General features: G+C 36.6%; 1 protein-coding gene across 1 annotated transcript in view; it reads left to right on the top strand.

The window, feature by feature from the left end:
• ZC3H6 (zinc finger CCCH-type containing 6) overlaps positions 1-15,595 on the top strand; it is a 43,232-nt gene that overhangs the window by 19,446 nt on the left and 8,191 nt on the right. Inside the window, exons 7-11 of the mRNA XM_052648218.1 lie at positions 1,558-1,691; positions 9,732-9,848; positions 10,450-10,561; positions 13,874-13,983; positions 15,342-15,592. Coding sequence (XP_052504178.1) covers positions 1,558-1,691; positions 9,732-9,848; positions 10,450-10,561; positions 13,874-13,983; positions 15,342-15,592 — 724 coding nt within the window. The remainder of the gene's footprint in view (positions 1-1,557; positions 1,692-9,731; positions 9,849-10,449; positions 10,562-13,873; positions 13,984-15,341; positions 15,593-15,595) is intronic.

Below are 15,595 nucleotides of genomic sequence, written 5' to 3'. Positions count from 1 at the left end.
TTTACGGCTTTATTTTTTCTTGATTTCCTAGCAAAATTCCTTTGAAAAATGTGAACCGAGGCTTTGTTGAACTAGAGGAGGAATTTGTCTATACATGTGTTATTGTAATTGGCACGTTTGTTCCTGGAGTCAGACATAGTGGTGTCAGGGATCATTTCACTTGGGGAATAAAGGGAATGTGAAGTTCTTGTTCATCCCTTCCTACCTGGGGTTTTTCCTTTCAGACTCCTTCTTTTCGTTCTGTTAATGAATTGAGTATTGCATTTTATTCTGAATTTCATTTTTTCCCCAGAATTATGAAAGTAATATATAGTCAAATGCAGAAAACTTTTTCTATGTGTAAAAAATGATAACGCAGCAAAGATCAAAGATAAAAAAAATTTGAATCTCTACACCCAGGAACAATTACTATTAATATTTTTGGCAAACATTCTCTAGAATTTTTGAGAATTATTTTTAACAAAAAACTATACACTGTTAAAACTCCTTTTTTTTCCCCTTTAACTGTGAATTGTATTTCTGTCATTCTTACATTAATGAGTAGATTCTAATGCCTACATTCTAATAGATGCACCATAATTTATCTATTAAGTTGCTAAATTTGTTTGCTAGTAATTATTTGAGATTTAAGTTGCACCCATTTTTTGAAAATTCTGTGATTAACCCTGCATATTTATACATATCTCATCTTGGTAAACATTTTTTTCCTAATAATAAATGCTGAAATGTAGAATTAAGTCAAAAGGCATAGACACATTTGAAAATTTTTGACCCATATACCAAGCTGATATCCAAAAAGGTGTTATAGCAGTTTATAACACTTCTGCCAGTGTGTGAAAATGCCAGTTTCTCCAAATCCCTACCACCGTTATTTCTTTGAGGTGAAAATTGGTGTGTTAATTTTTAATTTCTTTTAATGAAGTGAAACATTTTTGTCATGCGTTTATTGGCTGTTTTGTAGATTTAAGATCATTGTAAAACTTAGTAGTTCAATATGACTTTGGTAAAATGAGAAATCACTTTGTATTGTAACTTACTACCCTAATATATAATTTTTATAATTTAAGTATCTGTTTAGATACTTTTAAACATCAAGTTTTTCAAGAGTAAAAGATAGGTATAAATTTTGCTTGGCAATATATGTGATATCCAGAATTATCAATAGAAACAATTTGCTACAAATTAATCACTAATAATACTTCATTGTCTTCCTTAGAGAGGAATGCAATGTTTAATTCTCTTAAAAAACAGAAAACCTCCTTAATTGTTTATTCTAAGGAGAACTGAGAAGGATAAAACTAGAGTTGACTTCTCCAGCTACGTGTATCCTTGTTCTTTGCCTTCCTTATGTTGCTAACATCACTTGAGAAACAAAACAATAAGAAGCAGTACCTTAAAGTAAAATGTAAAGATGGAATTAGTTTTTTCATTGAATCTAGAGGGAAAAAAGAATGCACTGTACATTGTAGACTATTTAAAATATGCTATTCTCTGTAAACTAGTAGGTTGGTGTGCTGTTTTATTTATAACATCTAGAGTACATTTTAACTTTTGTAGGTACTGAGCAGAGGGTTAAAAGTTTTAATGTTGCTCGTGGAAGAGGTTTGCTGAAAAAAATCAAACGCAAAGACCGTGGCGGAAGGGTCAACAAAGGGCCAAATGTGTTTTCAGGAACTGATGACTATCATGAGGTAATGAGAATTTATGTATATTGAGGATTCTACATTTTAACTTACTTGGCTGCAAGTAAAGCATTGTGATTTTAATACTATTTTCGTAGTAAATGAAAAATTTCCAGTTCAGGTCAAATGAATATAGATGAATTCCAAAAACAAGTTTTGTTTTACTTAGTTATGATACTAGTATACAGATGCACGTTTAGGTGACATTGAAATGAAATTGCTAAGTTCGAAAGCACTTCAAAATAAAATTGATATGTCTGAAAGCAAAAATTTTTGTTCTGTAGGTTCTCTGTTGTACTTTTCCTTCCTAGGGGTCATCTTCCCTTGATGCAAATGGCAGTAAGATGCTTGGTAGCTTAATACGTGGCAGGACCAAGAAGGGAGACAGTGGTAAATTTACTTACTTATTAGAATTGAAATCCTTGAAAGAGAAGAAAGGAGGTATTAATGTTTGGAAGGGTCAATTTAGGAACCATGTGTATAGTAGAGACTGAATAAATGTATGTTGAATTGAACTGAACTCTGAACAAATACATTTCAACCTTGTAGTGACTTTCTAGATTAGAGTAATCCAGTTTCTGTATTCTGCCATTGTTCCAGTAAGATTTGATTGAATTATGCAGAGCAAGGGGTTATCAATAGCTGTAACCCTGACTGATAGAAAAGGGATACTAACATTGTAATTGGAAAATGCTCAGTTTTCTAATCTCTGGGTTTAAAGATAATAGGCAAAGATTTTTTTAATATACTCCTTAGTATACTGTTTAGGGAGTTGCTAGCAAGTATGACCTTAAAAAAAAGTTTAGGACCAAATAAATTTGTGAAGCCCAGCACATACTACTCTACTCCTGGTGATTCTTAGTCAACATGAATGTTTAAAGGCTCTGAGCAGGTTAGGCAGAAAGAAGTCTGACTTTGTTCAACCCATCATTCCTAAAATTTACTTCACCATGAACTCTTTTTTTCCCCCCACACACCTACAAACATTCATTCTTAACTCACTGTTCTGTGGAATAACAGCTTTGCAAATAAGCTTAAAATTTCTGGGAAACTATGACCTGCCTCTCCATCTTTCTAGGCAGGTGTGGTTGTCTAGGATGTGCTGCTTTCACTAGACCAAATTGATGTGAATACTTTCTGAGTAAACCTCCTCCTATATTCAGTACTTATACCCTATACGTGAAAAAATATTAGCTTCCAGGAAAATATAGTTTTGAGGGAGTTACTGCCTATCTCTGAGCTTCAGTTTGCTTAACCTGTAATATTAGAGTACAGTATTAAAATTAACTCTAATGGCCCCTTCAAGCACTAATATTTTAGATGTTTCCAGATCTAGCTTGCAACTAAAAAATTTCTTAATCTTGTGATAGAAAATAAGAATAAATTCTTTCTTGTGCATTTATCAGATTTAGGACATTTTTCCTTTCCTGAAGAATCTCCTGTCAAGCAGGAGACATGGGTACTGTCCCTGGGTCGGGAAGATCCCTGGAGAAGGAAATGGCAACCCATTCCAGTATTCTTGCCTGGGATATCCCATGGACAGGGGAGCCTAGCTGACTATAGTCCATGGGTCACAAAGAGTCAAACACAACTGAGCGACTAAAGGGGTTCCCAGTTGCTGCTACTGGTAAAGAACCCACCTGCCAGTGCAGGTAGATGTAAGAGGCATGGGTTTGACCCCTGGGTTGGGAAGATCCCCTGAAGGAGGAAGTAGCAACCCTCTCCAGTATACTTGCCTGGAGAACCCCACGGACAGAGGAGCCTGATGGGCTGCTACATAGTACAACTTGGTGCATTCTTCAGTGGGTTTTACTGGGGGGGGGGGTCATTACCTAATATTTTTACTTTTTGATTTCAGAGTTATATTCCTCAAGTTGGCTCTTTGACTTCTCATGGTGCACTCTTTGGCTGCCTATTTTATTACAGCCACAATCCTTGTGGAGAAGGCATATGTGAACTGGTCATTTATAACTACTTGTTCTAAGTGAGCCTAGAAATAGAAAATGTTTATTAAAAAAATTTTCAGTTCAGTTGTTCACTCATGTCTGACTCTTTGCAACCCCACTGCAGCACGCCAGGATTCCCTGTCCCTCATCAACTCCCGGAGTTTACTCAAACTCATGTCCATCAGTTGGTGATGCCATCCAACCATCTCCTCCTCTGTCATCCCCTTTTCCTCCTACCTTCAATCTTTCCCAGCATCAGGGTCTTTTCAAATGAGTCAGTTCTTCACATCAGGTGGCCAAAATATTGGGAGTTTAAGCTTCAGCATCAGTCTTTCCAATGATTATTCAGGACTACTTTCCTTGAGGATTGACTGGTTGGATCTCCTTGCTGTTCATGGGACTCTCAAGAGTCTTCTCTAACACCACAGTTCAAAAGCATCAATTCTTCGGCACTCAGCTTTCTTTATGGTCCAGATCTCACATCCATACATGACTACTGGAAAAACCATAGCTTTGGCTAGACAGACCTTTGTCGGCAAAGCAAGGTCTCTGCTTTTTAATATGCTATCTAGGTTGCTCATCGGAGAAGGCAGTGGCACCTCACTCCAGTACTCTTGGGCCTGGCAAATCCCATGGACGGAAGAGCCTTGTAGGCTGCAGTCCATGGGGTTGCTAAGAGTCAGACACAACTGAGCGACTTGACTTTCACTTTTCACTTTCATGCATTGGAGAAGGTAATGGCAACACACTCCAGTGTTCTTGCCTGGAGAATGGCAGGGACGGGGGAGCCTGGTGGGCTGCCGTCTGTGGGGTCACACAGAGTTGGACACGACTGAAGTGACTTAGCAGCAGCAGCAGGTTGGTCATAGCTTCCCTCAAGGAGCAAGCGTCCTTTAATTTCATGGCTGCAGTCACCATCTGCAGTGATTTTTGGGCACCCCCCAAAAATAAAGTCTGGCACTATTTCCATTGTTTCCCCATCTGTTTGCCATGAAGTGATGTGACCGGATGCCGTGATCTTCCTTTTTTGAATGTTGAGTTTTAAGCCAGCTTTTTCACTCTCCTCTTTCACTTTCATCAAGAGACTCTTTAGTTCCTTTTCTCTTTCTGCCATAAGGGTGGTGTCATCTGCATATCTGAGGTTATTGATATTCCTCCTGACAACCTTGATTCCAGCTTGTGCTTCATCCAGCCCAGTGTTTCTCATGATGTACTCTGCATAGAAGTTAAATAAGCAGGGTGACAATATATAGCCTTGACATACTCCTTTCCCAATTTGGAACCAGTCTGTTGTTCCATGTCTGGTTCTAACTGTTGCTTCTTGATCTGTATACAGATTTCTTAGGAGGCAGGTAAGTTGGTCTGGTATTCCCATCTCTTTAAGAATTTTCCACAGTTTGTTGTGATCCACACAGTCAAAGGTTTTGGCATAGTTAGTAAAACAGAGGTAGATGTTTTCCTGGAACTCTCTAGCTTTTTTGATGATCCAACATATGTTGACAATTTGATCTCTGGTTCCTTTGCCTTTTCTAAATGCAGGTTAAACATGTGGAAGTTCATGGTTCACATACTGTTGAAGCATGGCTTGTAGAATTTTGAGCATTACTTTGCTAGCGTATGAGATGAGTGTAATTGTGTGGTAGTTTGAACATTTTTGGCATTGCCCTTCTTTGGGATTGGAATGAAAACTGACCTTTCCAGTCCTGTGGCCACTGCTGAGTTTTCCAAATTTGCTGGCATATTGAGTGCAGCACTTCCACAGCAGCATCATCTTTCAGGATTTGAAATAGCTCAACTGGGATTCCATCACCTCCACTAGCTTTGTTCATAGTGATGCTTCCTAAGGCCCACTTAATTTCGCAGTCCAGGATGTCTGGCTCTAGGTGAGTGATCACACCATCATGGTTATCTGGGTCATGAAGATCTTTTTTGTGTAGTTCTTCTGTGTATTCTTGCCACCTCTTCATATCTTATGCTTCTGTTAGGTCCATACCGTTTCTCACTTTTATCGAGCCCATCTTTGCATGAAATGTTCCCTTGGTATCTCTAATTTTCTTGAAGAGATCTCTAGTCTTTCCCATTCCATTATTTTCCTCTATTTCTTTGCATTGATCACCGAGGAAGGCCTCCTTACCTCTCCTTGCTATTTTTTGGAACTCTGCATTCAGATGGGTGTATCTCTCCTTTTCTCCTTTGCCTTTAGCTTCTCTTCTTTTCTCAGGTATTTGTAAGACCTCCTCAGACAACCATTTTGCCGTTTTGCATTTCTTTTTCTTGGGGATGGTCTTGATCCCTGCCTCCTGTACAATGTCACGAACCTCCATCCATAGTTCTTCAGGCACTCTATCAGATCTAATTCCTTGAATCTATTTTTCACTTCCACTGTATAATCATAAGGGATTTGATTTAGGTCATATCTGAATGGTGTAGTGGTTTTCCTTACTTTCTTCAATTAAAGTCTGAATTTGACAGTAAGGATTTTATGATCTGAGCCACAGTCAGCTCCCGGTCTTGTTTTTGCTGACTGTGTAGAGCTTCTCCATCTTTGGCTGCAAAGAGTATAATCAGTGTGATTTCAGTATTGACCATCTGGTGATGTCCATGTGTAGAGTCTTCTCTTGTTTGTTGGAAGAGGGTGTTTGCTATGACCAGTGCGTTGTCTTGGCAAAACTCTGTTTGCCCTTGCCCTGTTTCATTTTGTACTCTAAGGCCAAACTTGCCTGTTTACTCCAGGTGTATCTTGACTTCCTGCTTTTGCATTCCAGTCCCCTATGATGAAAAGGACAGCTTTTTTTTTTTTTCGTGTAAGTTCTAGAAGGTCTTGTAGGTCTTCATAGAACCATTCAACTTCAGCTTCTTCAGCATTAGTGGTTGGGGCATAGACTTGGATTACTGTGATATTGAATGGTTTACCGTGGAAACGAACAGAGATCATTCTGTCGTTTTTGAGATTTCATCCAAGTAGTGCATTTCAGACTCTTTCGTTGACTACAAGGGCTACTCCATTTCTTCTAAGGCATCTTTGGCCACAGTTGTAGTTATAATGGTCATCTCAATTAAATTCACCCATTCCAGTTCATTTTATTTCACTGATTCCTAAAATGTCAATATTCACTCTTGCCATCTCCTGTTTAACCACTTGCAATTTGCCTTGATTCATGGACCTAACATTCCAGGTTCCTATGCAATATTGTTCTTTACAGAATCAGACTTTATTTCCATCACCAGTCACATCCACAGATGGCCATTGTTTTGCTTTGGCTCTGTTGCCTCATTTTTTCTGAAGTTATTTCTCCACTCTTCTCCCGGAGCATTTTGGGCACCTACCGACCTGGTGAGTTCATCTTTCAGTGTCATATCTTTTTGTCTTTTCATACTGTTCATGGGATTCTCAAGCAAGAATTCTGAAATAGTTTGCTATTCCCTCCTCCAGTAGACCACGTTTTGACAGAACTCTCCACCATGACCCATCCATCTTGGGAGGCCCTACACAGCATGGCTTATAGTTTCATTGAGTTAGACAAGACTGTGGTCCATGTGATCAGTTTGATTAGTTTTCTGTGATAGTGATTTTCATTCTATCTGCCCCCTGATGGATAAGGATAAGAGGCTTATGGAAGCTTCCCATAGAAATAGAAAATGTTTGTAAATAAAATTTATGTAGGTTTAAGACATTTATTTCTGCTTTATTGACTATGCCAAAGCCTTTGACTGGGTGGATCACAATAAACTGGAAAATTCTGAAAGAAATGGGAATACCAGACCACCTGAACTGCCTCTTGAGAAACCTATATGCAGGTCAGGAAGCAACAGTTAGAACTGGATATGGAGTAATGGACTGGTTCCAAATAGGAGAAAGAGTACGTCAAGGCTGTATATTGTCACCCTGCCTATTTAATGTATATGCAGAGTACATCCTGAGAAATGCTGGGCTAGAAGAAGCACAAGCTGGAGTCAAGATTGCTGGGAGAAATATCACTAACCTCAGATATGCAGATGATACCACCCTTATGGCAGAAAGCAAAGAAGAAGTAAAGAGCCTCTTAATAAAAGTGAAAGAGGAGAATGAAAAAGTTGGCCTAAAGCTCAACATTCAGAAACCTAAGATCATGGCATCTGGTCCCTTCACTTCATGGCAAGTAGATGGGGAAACAGTTGAAACAGTGGCTGACTTTATGTTTTGGGCTCCAAAATCACTGCAGATGGTGATTGTAGCCATAAAATTAAAAGACATTTACTCCTTGGAAAGACAGTTATGACCAACCTAGATAGCATATTAAAAAGCAGAGACATTACTTGTCAACAAAGGTCAGTCTAGGCAGGGCTATGGTTTTTCCAGTAGTCATGTGTGGATGTGAGAGTTGGACTATAAAGAAGCTGAGTGCTGAAGAATCAGTGCTTTAGAACTGTGGTGCTGGAGAAGACTCTTGAGAGTCCTTGGACTGCAAGGAGGTCCAACCAGTCCATTCTGAAGGAGATCAGCCCTGGGTGTTCATCGGCCACCTGATGCTGAGAGCTGACTCATTGGAAAAGACCCTGATGCTGGGAAAGACTGAAGGCAGGAGGAGAAGGGGACGACAGAGGATGAGATGGTTGGATGCCATCGCCGACTCGATAGACATGGGTTTGGGTGGACTCCAGGAGTTGGTGATGGACAGGGAGGCCTGGCGTGCTGCAGTTCACGGGGTCACAAAGAGTTTGACACGACTGAACGGCTGAACTGAACTGAAGACATTTAAAATGATCCTATCAGAGAAGAGTATAATGAGTTTCTTTGAGTTTTCATGGGATACACACACGTGTGTGTATGTGTGTGTATATATATGTATATATGTGTGTATCTATAAATACTTTTTTAAAAGAAACTCAAAGATTATGTTTTCCTGGTATTCTGATACTTTTTTTTTTTTCTCCAGAAATCAGGTGAATTCTATCATTCATCAGTTGTGAGCACTGAGGATCAGATTTAACTTTACCTCTCTATTGCCTCAGGTGTTTGCTATGAGAGATTTCAGTAGATTGTGCTTTGTTCTCCATTGTCTAGCAAATTGAGGAAAAAGAGAAAACTGGTATCAATTCAGAAATGTAAATAGTTATGAACCTCCTACAGTGTGCAAGGCACTGTGCCTGCTAGGAGCTTGAAAAGCAGTGCTCTTTCATAGAGGTCATACTTTGTTGTTACTCAGCCTTCTTATACTTGCAGCAAAAGTTGAATAGGGGCCTGAGAACAACTAAGGAAAGCAAGTAGGGCTGTGAGATTTCCTATCATATACTAGGTTTTCTTAATTTTTAAGTTTAAAAGTTAAAGGTAATATATCCTCAGTTTTTTTCCCTAAAGAAAATACAAAATAACCACACATGCAAACAATCTATAACAGTTTAGAAATTCATCTAGAGATACACACTCTTAAAGGTAGGGGTATATTCTTTTAGTTGTTTTTTTCTTTGTCTTTATTATTATAAACTCAGATCACTTTTTCACTTGGTAAGGTATTGTGAACATTCTGTGTCCCCAGATTGTCTTTCCATCTGATGATTTTTTAAATGACTTTATGATATTCTAAATGTACCATAATGTGTTTTTTGTGTTCTAGTTTTAGATACATAGAGTATTTCCTGGTTTTGTTTGTTTTACTTATAAATAATTCTGCAATGGTCATTTTTGTGGATAAATCTTCATGTGCCTTCCTGGTAATTCCTTCAGAATTTTGTGCTGAAAAGTACAAATTTTGTGTCAAACAATATCAATATTTTAAGTTTTCTACCAACTATACATGAAAGTGCATATTTTATTGTGTCTTTGCCAAAATTGAGTGTTATTATTAAGTTTAAAATTTTCACAATTTTATTTTGAAAAATGTAGTTAGATGTCTTCATTGAATTAGAGATAGGGTTCTTTGCAACTACCAGTATCGTAAGCAGTTTTCTAAAAGCATGCTTGCGTGCATCGCCTCTCTCCAGATAAATAAATAGCATCATAATGTTCAGTCTTAACCACTTTTAATAATCAATATGTACTGCTTTCTAGATCCATTTTAGTATGAATTTTAATGTCTTTTTTAATACTTCATATGTTTTATTTAAGTAAATTTTTTTCTTGCAGTATAGTAAACCAGGGAAAAAATGGAAGATTATGACTCAGGAATTTATTAATCAACATACAGTGGAACATAAAGGAAAACAAATCTGTAAATACTTTCTGGAAGGGAGATGTATTAAGGTAAATTTATAGGGGTATCATAAATCATTTTAACTTCTGACATAATCTTTAAAATTTAAGGTCATTTTAGGGGGTGGTGAGTGTTTTCTCATATAGTTGGAATAAAACTAGTTCTTCAAAATGGATCTTGCATTGAATACTGTATATCAGAACTCATATAATTATATTTTGGGACAATAATATAGCTTGTTGAAATCAGTTTTTATTTTACCTGACACATGATGCTATGTGGCACGTGCTCTTCAAATTGTCTTACTAATATTAAATGTTTTCATGTTTACAATGATGCAGTAAAGTTCAGTTACTGTTATTATTCTCATTTTAATCATGGTCAAACCAACAGGTTAAATGAGTCCCCAAAGTAGCTCAGCCAGAAATGGTGAGTGCTGGAGCCAAGCAGTGTCCTCTGAGGTCATGTTCACTGTTCTGCCTCTCCGCCCAAAGCCACCTCCACTATCCTGGGCAAGAATTCTAAGGGATTGTTTCAATTACTGTGAGCTCATTATTTAAAGATGGGAGATATGACCATGGTTCTACCATGAAACACCACAGAGAAAATTCAACTCAATGGTTACTTTTTTTTCTCTTTTTTTGTGAACAGGGAGATCAATGTAAATTTGATCATGATGCAGAGTTGGAGAAGAGGAAAGAGATCTGCAAATTTTATTTACAAGGATATTGTACCAAAGGAGAGAACTGCATTTATATGCATAATATCCTTTATTAAAAATGTTAACCAAAATATTGCAGTTTTCAAGTGTCATTGAGGCTTTAAAAATCTAAAGTACAATCTGGAAAGCCTAGTTTGGTTTTAAGTTTAAAATAACACATTATGTAAACTAGATCTCTTCAGCCTTTGCACTTCAGAAGGTCAACTGAGTTTTTTTCTTTAGGGAAATGAAATAGCTTCCTTTTGGAAAAAAAAATCTGAAATAAACGTATTTTAAATAATATTTATAAGTATTTCAAGAGGCTGTGTTTTCTGAAGTAGTTGGCAACATATTTATTCTGTGACTTAATTACTATTTACTTGGGTTCATAAATAATAAATTATCATTGTTGGGAATTATAAAGTTCAAGTACTGTCAAATCTTACCACCAAATGAGAAGCACTACCCTGTATATTCTTCCCTACTTCTGATACATTTAAATTGTATTCCTGCCTCTACCCATGTGGCATTTCACTGTATATGGTACATATATATATATGATTTTTGTTAATGTGTGAAAACCAATTTGTAAGGCAATCATCCTTCAGTTAAAAATAATCTAAATATATATATATAAAACATTTCCTTTGGTAAAGACCTTATTATTTTCCAAATGGTTAGTTATCATCTCCTCTTCACAGATTTAAGAAGTCACCTGCCCATATTCTAAGTTTTCAGCGAGCATAGTTTTGTTTCTGTAATACATCATTATACCTTGTGCTATCTGACCATTCTGCTCTGTAGTAGTATGTTTGATACTTACTAAGGGCAAATACTCCTTTTGTATCAAAATGTTATAATAAATTTGTCTTATTCAAACAAATTTTTTTTTAAGATTTGATGTATTTCTTTAGAAACCAGACACCTTATTGAACAGTTTCTGAAATCTTCTCATCTATTCTTATGTTTTCTCCATAGTCATGATATCTGTGGCATGACAATTTTAATAGTATTGGCTGCACTTGCAGAAAAATGTTAAATAATAGGGATTGTGAAGCATAAAACATGTTTCAAGGGTAATGCCCTTTTGCTTTGGCTTGTGGCTACAATTTTAAGATTGATTTTTAAAAAAATCAAGTATATAAATCTTCAGCTTCCTAGGTGTCTCAGTAGTAAAGAATATGCCTGGAGATTCGTGTTCAATCCCTGGGTCAGGAAGATCTCCTGGGGAAGGAAATGGCAACCCACTCCAGTATTCTTGCCTGGGAAATTCCATGGACAGAGGAGCCTAGCAGGCTACAGTCCATGGGGTTGCAGAGTCGAGCATGACTCAGAGACTAAACAACAACATCTAATATATATCCTTATTTTACTAAGAGGTTTTAATATTAAAAAACTTGAATTTTATCAGTTGTCTTTTGTATCTGCTAAGATAATCACATTATTTTTCTTTCTTGACCTTATCAGTGTGATGATTTCAGTAATAAATTTCCAAAAACTCCTCAGAAATTCTCAGAACATACACCAGCTGAAATGGTATATTTTTCACTATACTTCTAGATTTAATATTTTCTTTAGATCTTTGTCTCCAAAATTTTAAGATTAGTTTGTGGTTTTGGTTGTTGGGATATTTAACTTTAACATGACAATATCAGACTCCTTTATTTTTCTTCATAGATATAAACATTTGCTCAAAATTTATTTGCTCTGTATTTTGTTTTATTGTGTAAAGTAACAGTTTACATAATTAAATTATACCATAGCCATTATAAATAGCTATAGCCATTTTTACTTTAGAAAATTGTTTTCTTGAAAGAGAGTGTATATATATATATGTATATATGTATGTATAACTGAATCACTTTGCTGTATACCTGAAACTTACATGACATTGTAAATTAACTATACTTCAATTTTTAAAAAATGGTTATTGAAGAAACCTCAGTGTCCACTGCAGCACTACTTACAATAGCTAGGGCATGAAGGCAACCTAGATGTCCATTGACAGATGAATGGATAAAAAAGTTGTGGTACATATACACAGTGGAATATTACTCAGCCATAAAAAGGAACTCATTTGAGTCAGTTCTAATGAGGTGGATGAATACAGAGTAAAGTAATTCAGAAAGAGAGAAACAAATATATATGGAATCTAGAAAGATGGTACTGATGAACCTGTTTACAAGGCAATGGAGACACAGACATAGAGAACAGACTTGTAAACACAGCAGGGGAAGGAGAGGGAGGGACAAATTGAAAGAGTAACACAGAAATATATGCATTATGATATGTAAAATAGATAGCCAGTGGGAATTTGCTGTGTGACACAGGGAGATCAAACCTGGTGCTCTGTGACAATCAAGAAGGGTGGGATGGGGAGGGAGGTGGGAGAGAGGTTGAAGAGGGAGCGGACATAATGTATACCTATGGCTGATTCATGTTCATGTATGGCAGAAACTAACCCAATTCTGTAAACCAGTTATCCTCCAATTAAAAAAATAAAATTGATGTAACTAACAAAAAAGAATCCACCAGCCAAGGCAGGGGACACAGTTTCAATCCCTGTTCCAGGAAGATTCCACATGCTGTGGGGCAACTAAGCCAGTATGCCACAACTACTGCGCCCCATGCTTTGCTACTGCTTAAGCCTGCACACCCTAGAGCCTGTGCTCAGCAACAGGAGAAGCCAGTGCAGTGGGAAGCCTGTGCCCACAGCTAGAGAGCAGCCCGCAGTCACAGCTAGAGAGAGCCTGCACACAACAGTAAAGGCCCAGTGCAGCCAAACATGAGTGAAAGTAAATAAGTGAAATTTTAGAAGTATTAGTGGAATTAGCTAATTATCCAAGCTCTATTTGTATGTAACATTTCCCTAGCATGGTACTTTCAACAAACTATTGAAACCTTAACATGACTCTCTTGATCAGTGGTGAAAACAGCTAGAGTTTGCACTAGATTTTAGACATAATTTATTTACAGTGGTAATTTGGGAGATGATTTGTAAATCTTGATTGAGAGCTCTTATTAAGGAAGTCTGTGTTAATTACCCACATTACTAACTCTACTATTATAGAAGACATAAATATCACTGACAGAAAAAATAATAGTTTGTACAGTCAAGTTTTTTAAAACAAAAAAATTAAGCTCTTAAAAAATTGTTCTCTAGTTCTAATAGAGTAGAAGAGACTTAAAATTTTTGAATGTTCTGCAACAGCATATTTAAAATATTTAATCTTAAAATTAAAAATTAAATCTGTGACTTGAAAATTTAGTACAGTGTATGGTAATACAGTTATATTGATTTCACAGTTGTATTTTTTGTTTTAAAAATATGAGAGTTTGATTTTACTTGGTCTGTTCCTTAATGTTTTTATTTACATGAATTTCCATGTAAGTTCTATCATAGTGGAGCAAAATGTTACCAAGGAGACAACTGTAAATTTTCACATGATGATCTGACTAAAGAAACAAAGAAACTTTTGGACAAAGTGAGTAATATTTTTGCACCTTGATTACAGATTCATTAGACTTTAATCATGTTTTATAAGTCATATTTTATGCCTGGAGAATCCCATGGACAGAGGAGTCTGTACAATCCATGGGGTTGCAAAGAGTCAGACATGACTGAGCAACTTCACTATCTTGCTGAGAAAGCAAGGACTTATTTTATGTTTTATTCTGTTAATGTAGTGTGTTAGAAAAGCAGGAATATTGGACTAAGAATTAAGAATATTTTGTTCTTATAAGATTCAATTGTGATGTACATGAAACACTTTGTACCACTCCTAGTAAACAGTAAAAGCTCAGTTAGTGGCTGGAGAAGGCAATGGCACCCCACTCCAGTACTCTTGCCTGAAAAATCCCATGGATGGAGGAGCCTGATGTGCTGCAGTCCATGGGGTGGCTAAGAGTCAGACACGACTGAGCGACTTCACTTTCACTTTTCACTTTCATACATTGGAGAAGGAAATGGCAGCCCACTCCAGTGTTCTTGCCTGGAGAATCCCAGGGACGGGGGAGCCTGGTAGGCTGCCGTCTGTGGGGTCGCACAGAGTCGGACATGACTGAAGTGACTTGGCAGCAGCAGCAGCAGTTAGTGGCACCTATTATAGTTCTTTACTTATTAATGATAGCATAGAATATAATTGCCTTAACCTTAAAAAAAAAAAAAACACAGAATCTTTTGTTCTTATCATTGTTCTGCCATTAAAAAACAGTCCATCACAAATTTTTTCAACCAGTCCATCATAAATTTTATTTTTCTTGGTTGAGCTCTTGTTCAAATGTCATTTACTTTCCAATTTTATTTAGATATAATTGGTATACAACACTGTATAAATTTAAGGTGTACAACATAATGATTCAACTTACATACATCATGAAATTATTGCAAGCTTAGCAAACATCCATTATCTCAAATAAATACGAAATTAAAGAAACAGAAAAGATTTTTTTCCATGAACACCCTTAACGGATTTCATATATAACGGTACAGCACTGTTAATTATAGTCACCATGTTGTGCCTCACATCACTAGTGCTTGCTTACCTTATAACTTGAAGTTTGTATCTTTTTAGTACCTTCATCCAGTTCCTACTCGTACTACCCTCTGCCTTTGGTAACCACAAAATATGATCTCTAAAAAAGCTAATTTACTTTGAGAAATATCCTTTACCTCTTTGAACCTCATATTCTTTATAAAAAATTAGTTCACTATCTCTGACCTATTTCAACTTTAATATTATATTTTTCTCTTAACAAAACTAGTTTATTCAAGTCTTCACAGTTTTAAATGTGAGGAAGAAAGCTAGTTTTGAAATAGTAAATCTTGGCCAATTATCTTTAGGTGTTGAATACTGAAGAAGCTGCAAATGAAGATGAAAGAGAATTAGAAGAACTTAGAAAGCATGGCATAACTCCTCTTCCCAAACCACCTCCAGGAGTTGGACTTCTGCCAACCCCACTGGAGCATTTTCCCTTTTCTGATCCTGAAGATGGTTTTCAGACAGATCTCTCTGATGATTTCAAGAAGATTCCATCTCTTTTTGAAATAGTTGTAAAACCTACTGTGGATTTAGCACATAAAATTGGAAAGAAGTA

The sequence above is a fragment of the Budorcas taxicolor genome, chromosome 11 (assembly GCF_023091745.1).
Source record: "Budorcas taxicolor isolate Tak-1 chromosome 11, Takin1.1, whole genome shotgun sequence".
NCBI lineage: Eukaryota > Metazoa > Chordata > Mammalia > Artiodactyla > Bovidae > Budorcas > Budorcas taxicolor.
This window is presented reverse-complemented; position numbering and strand designations above follow the sequence as displayed.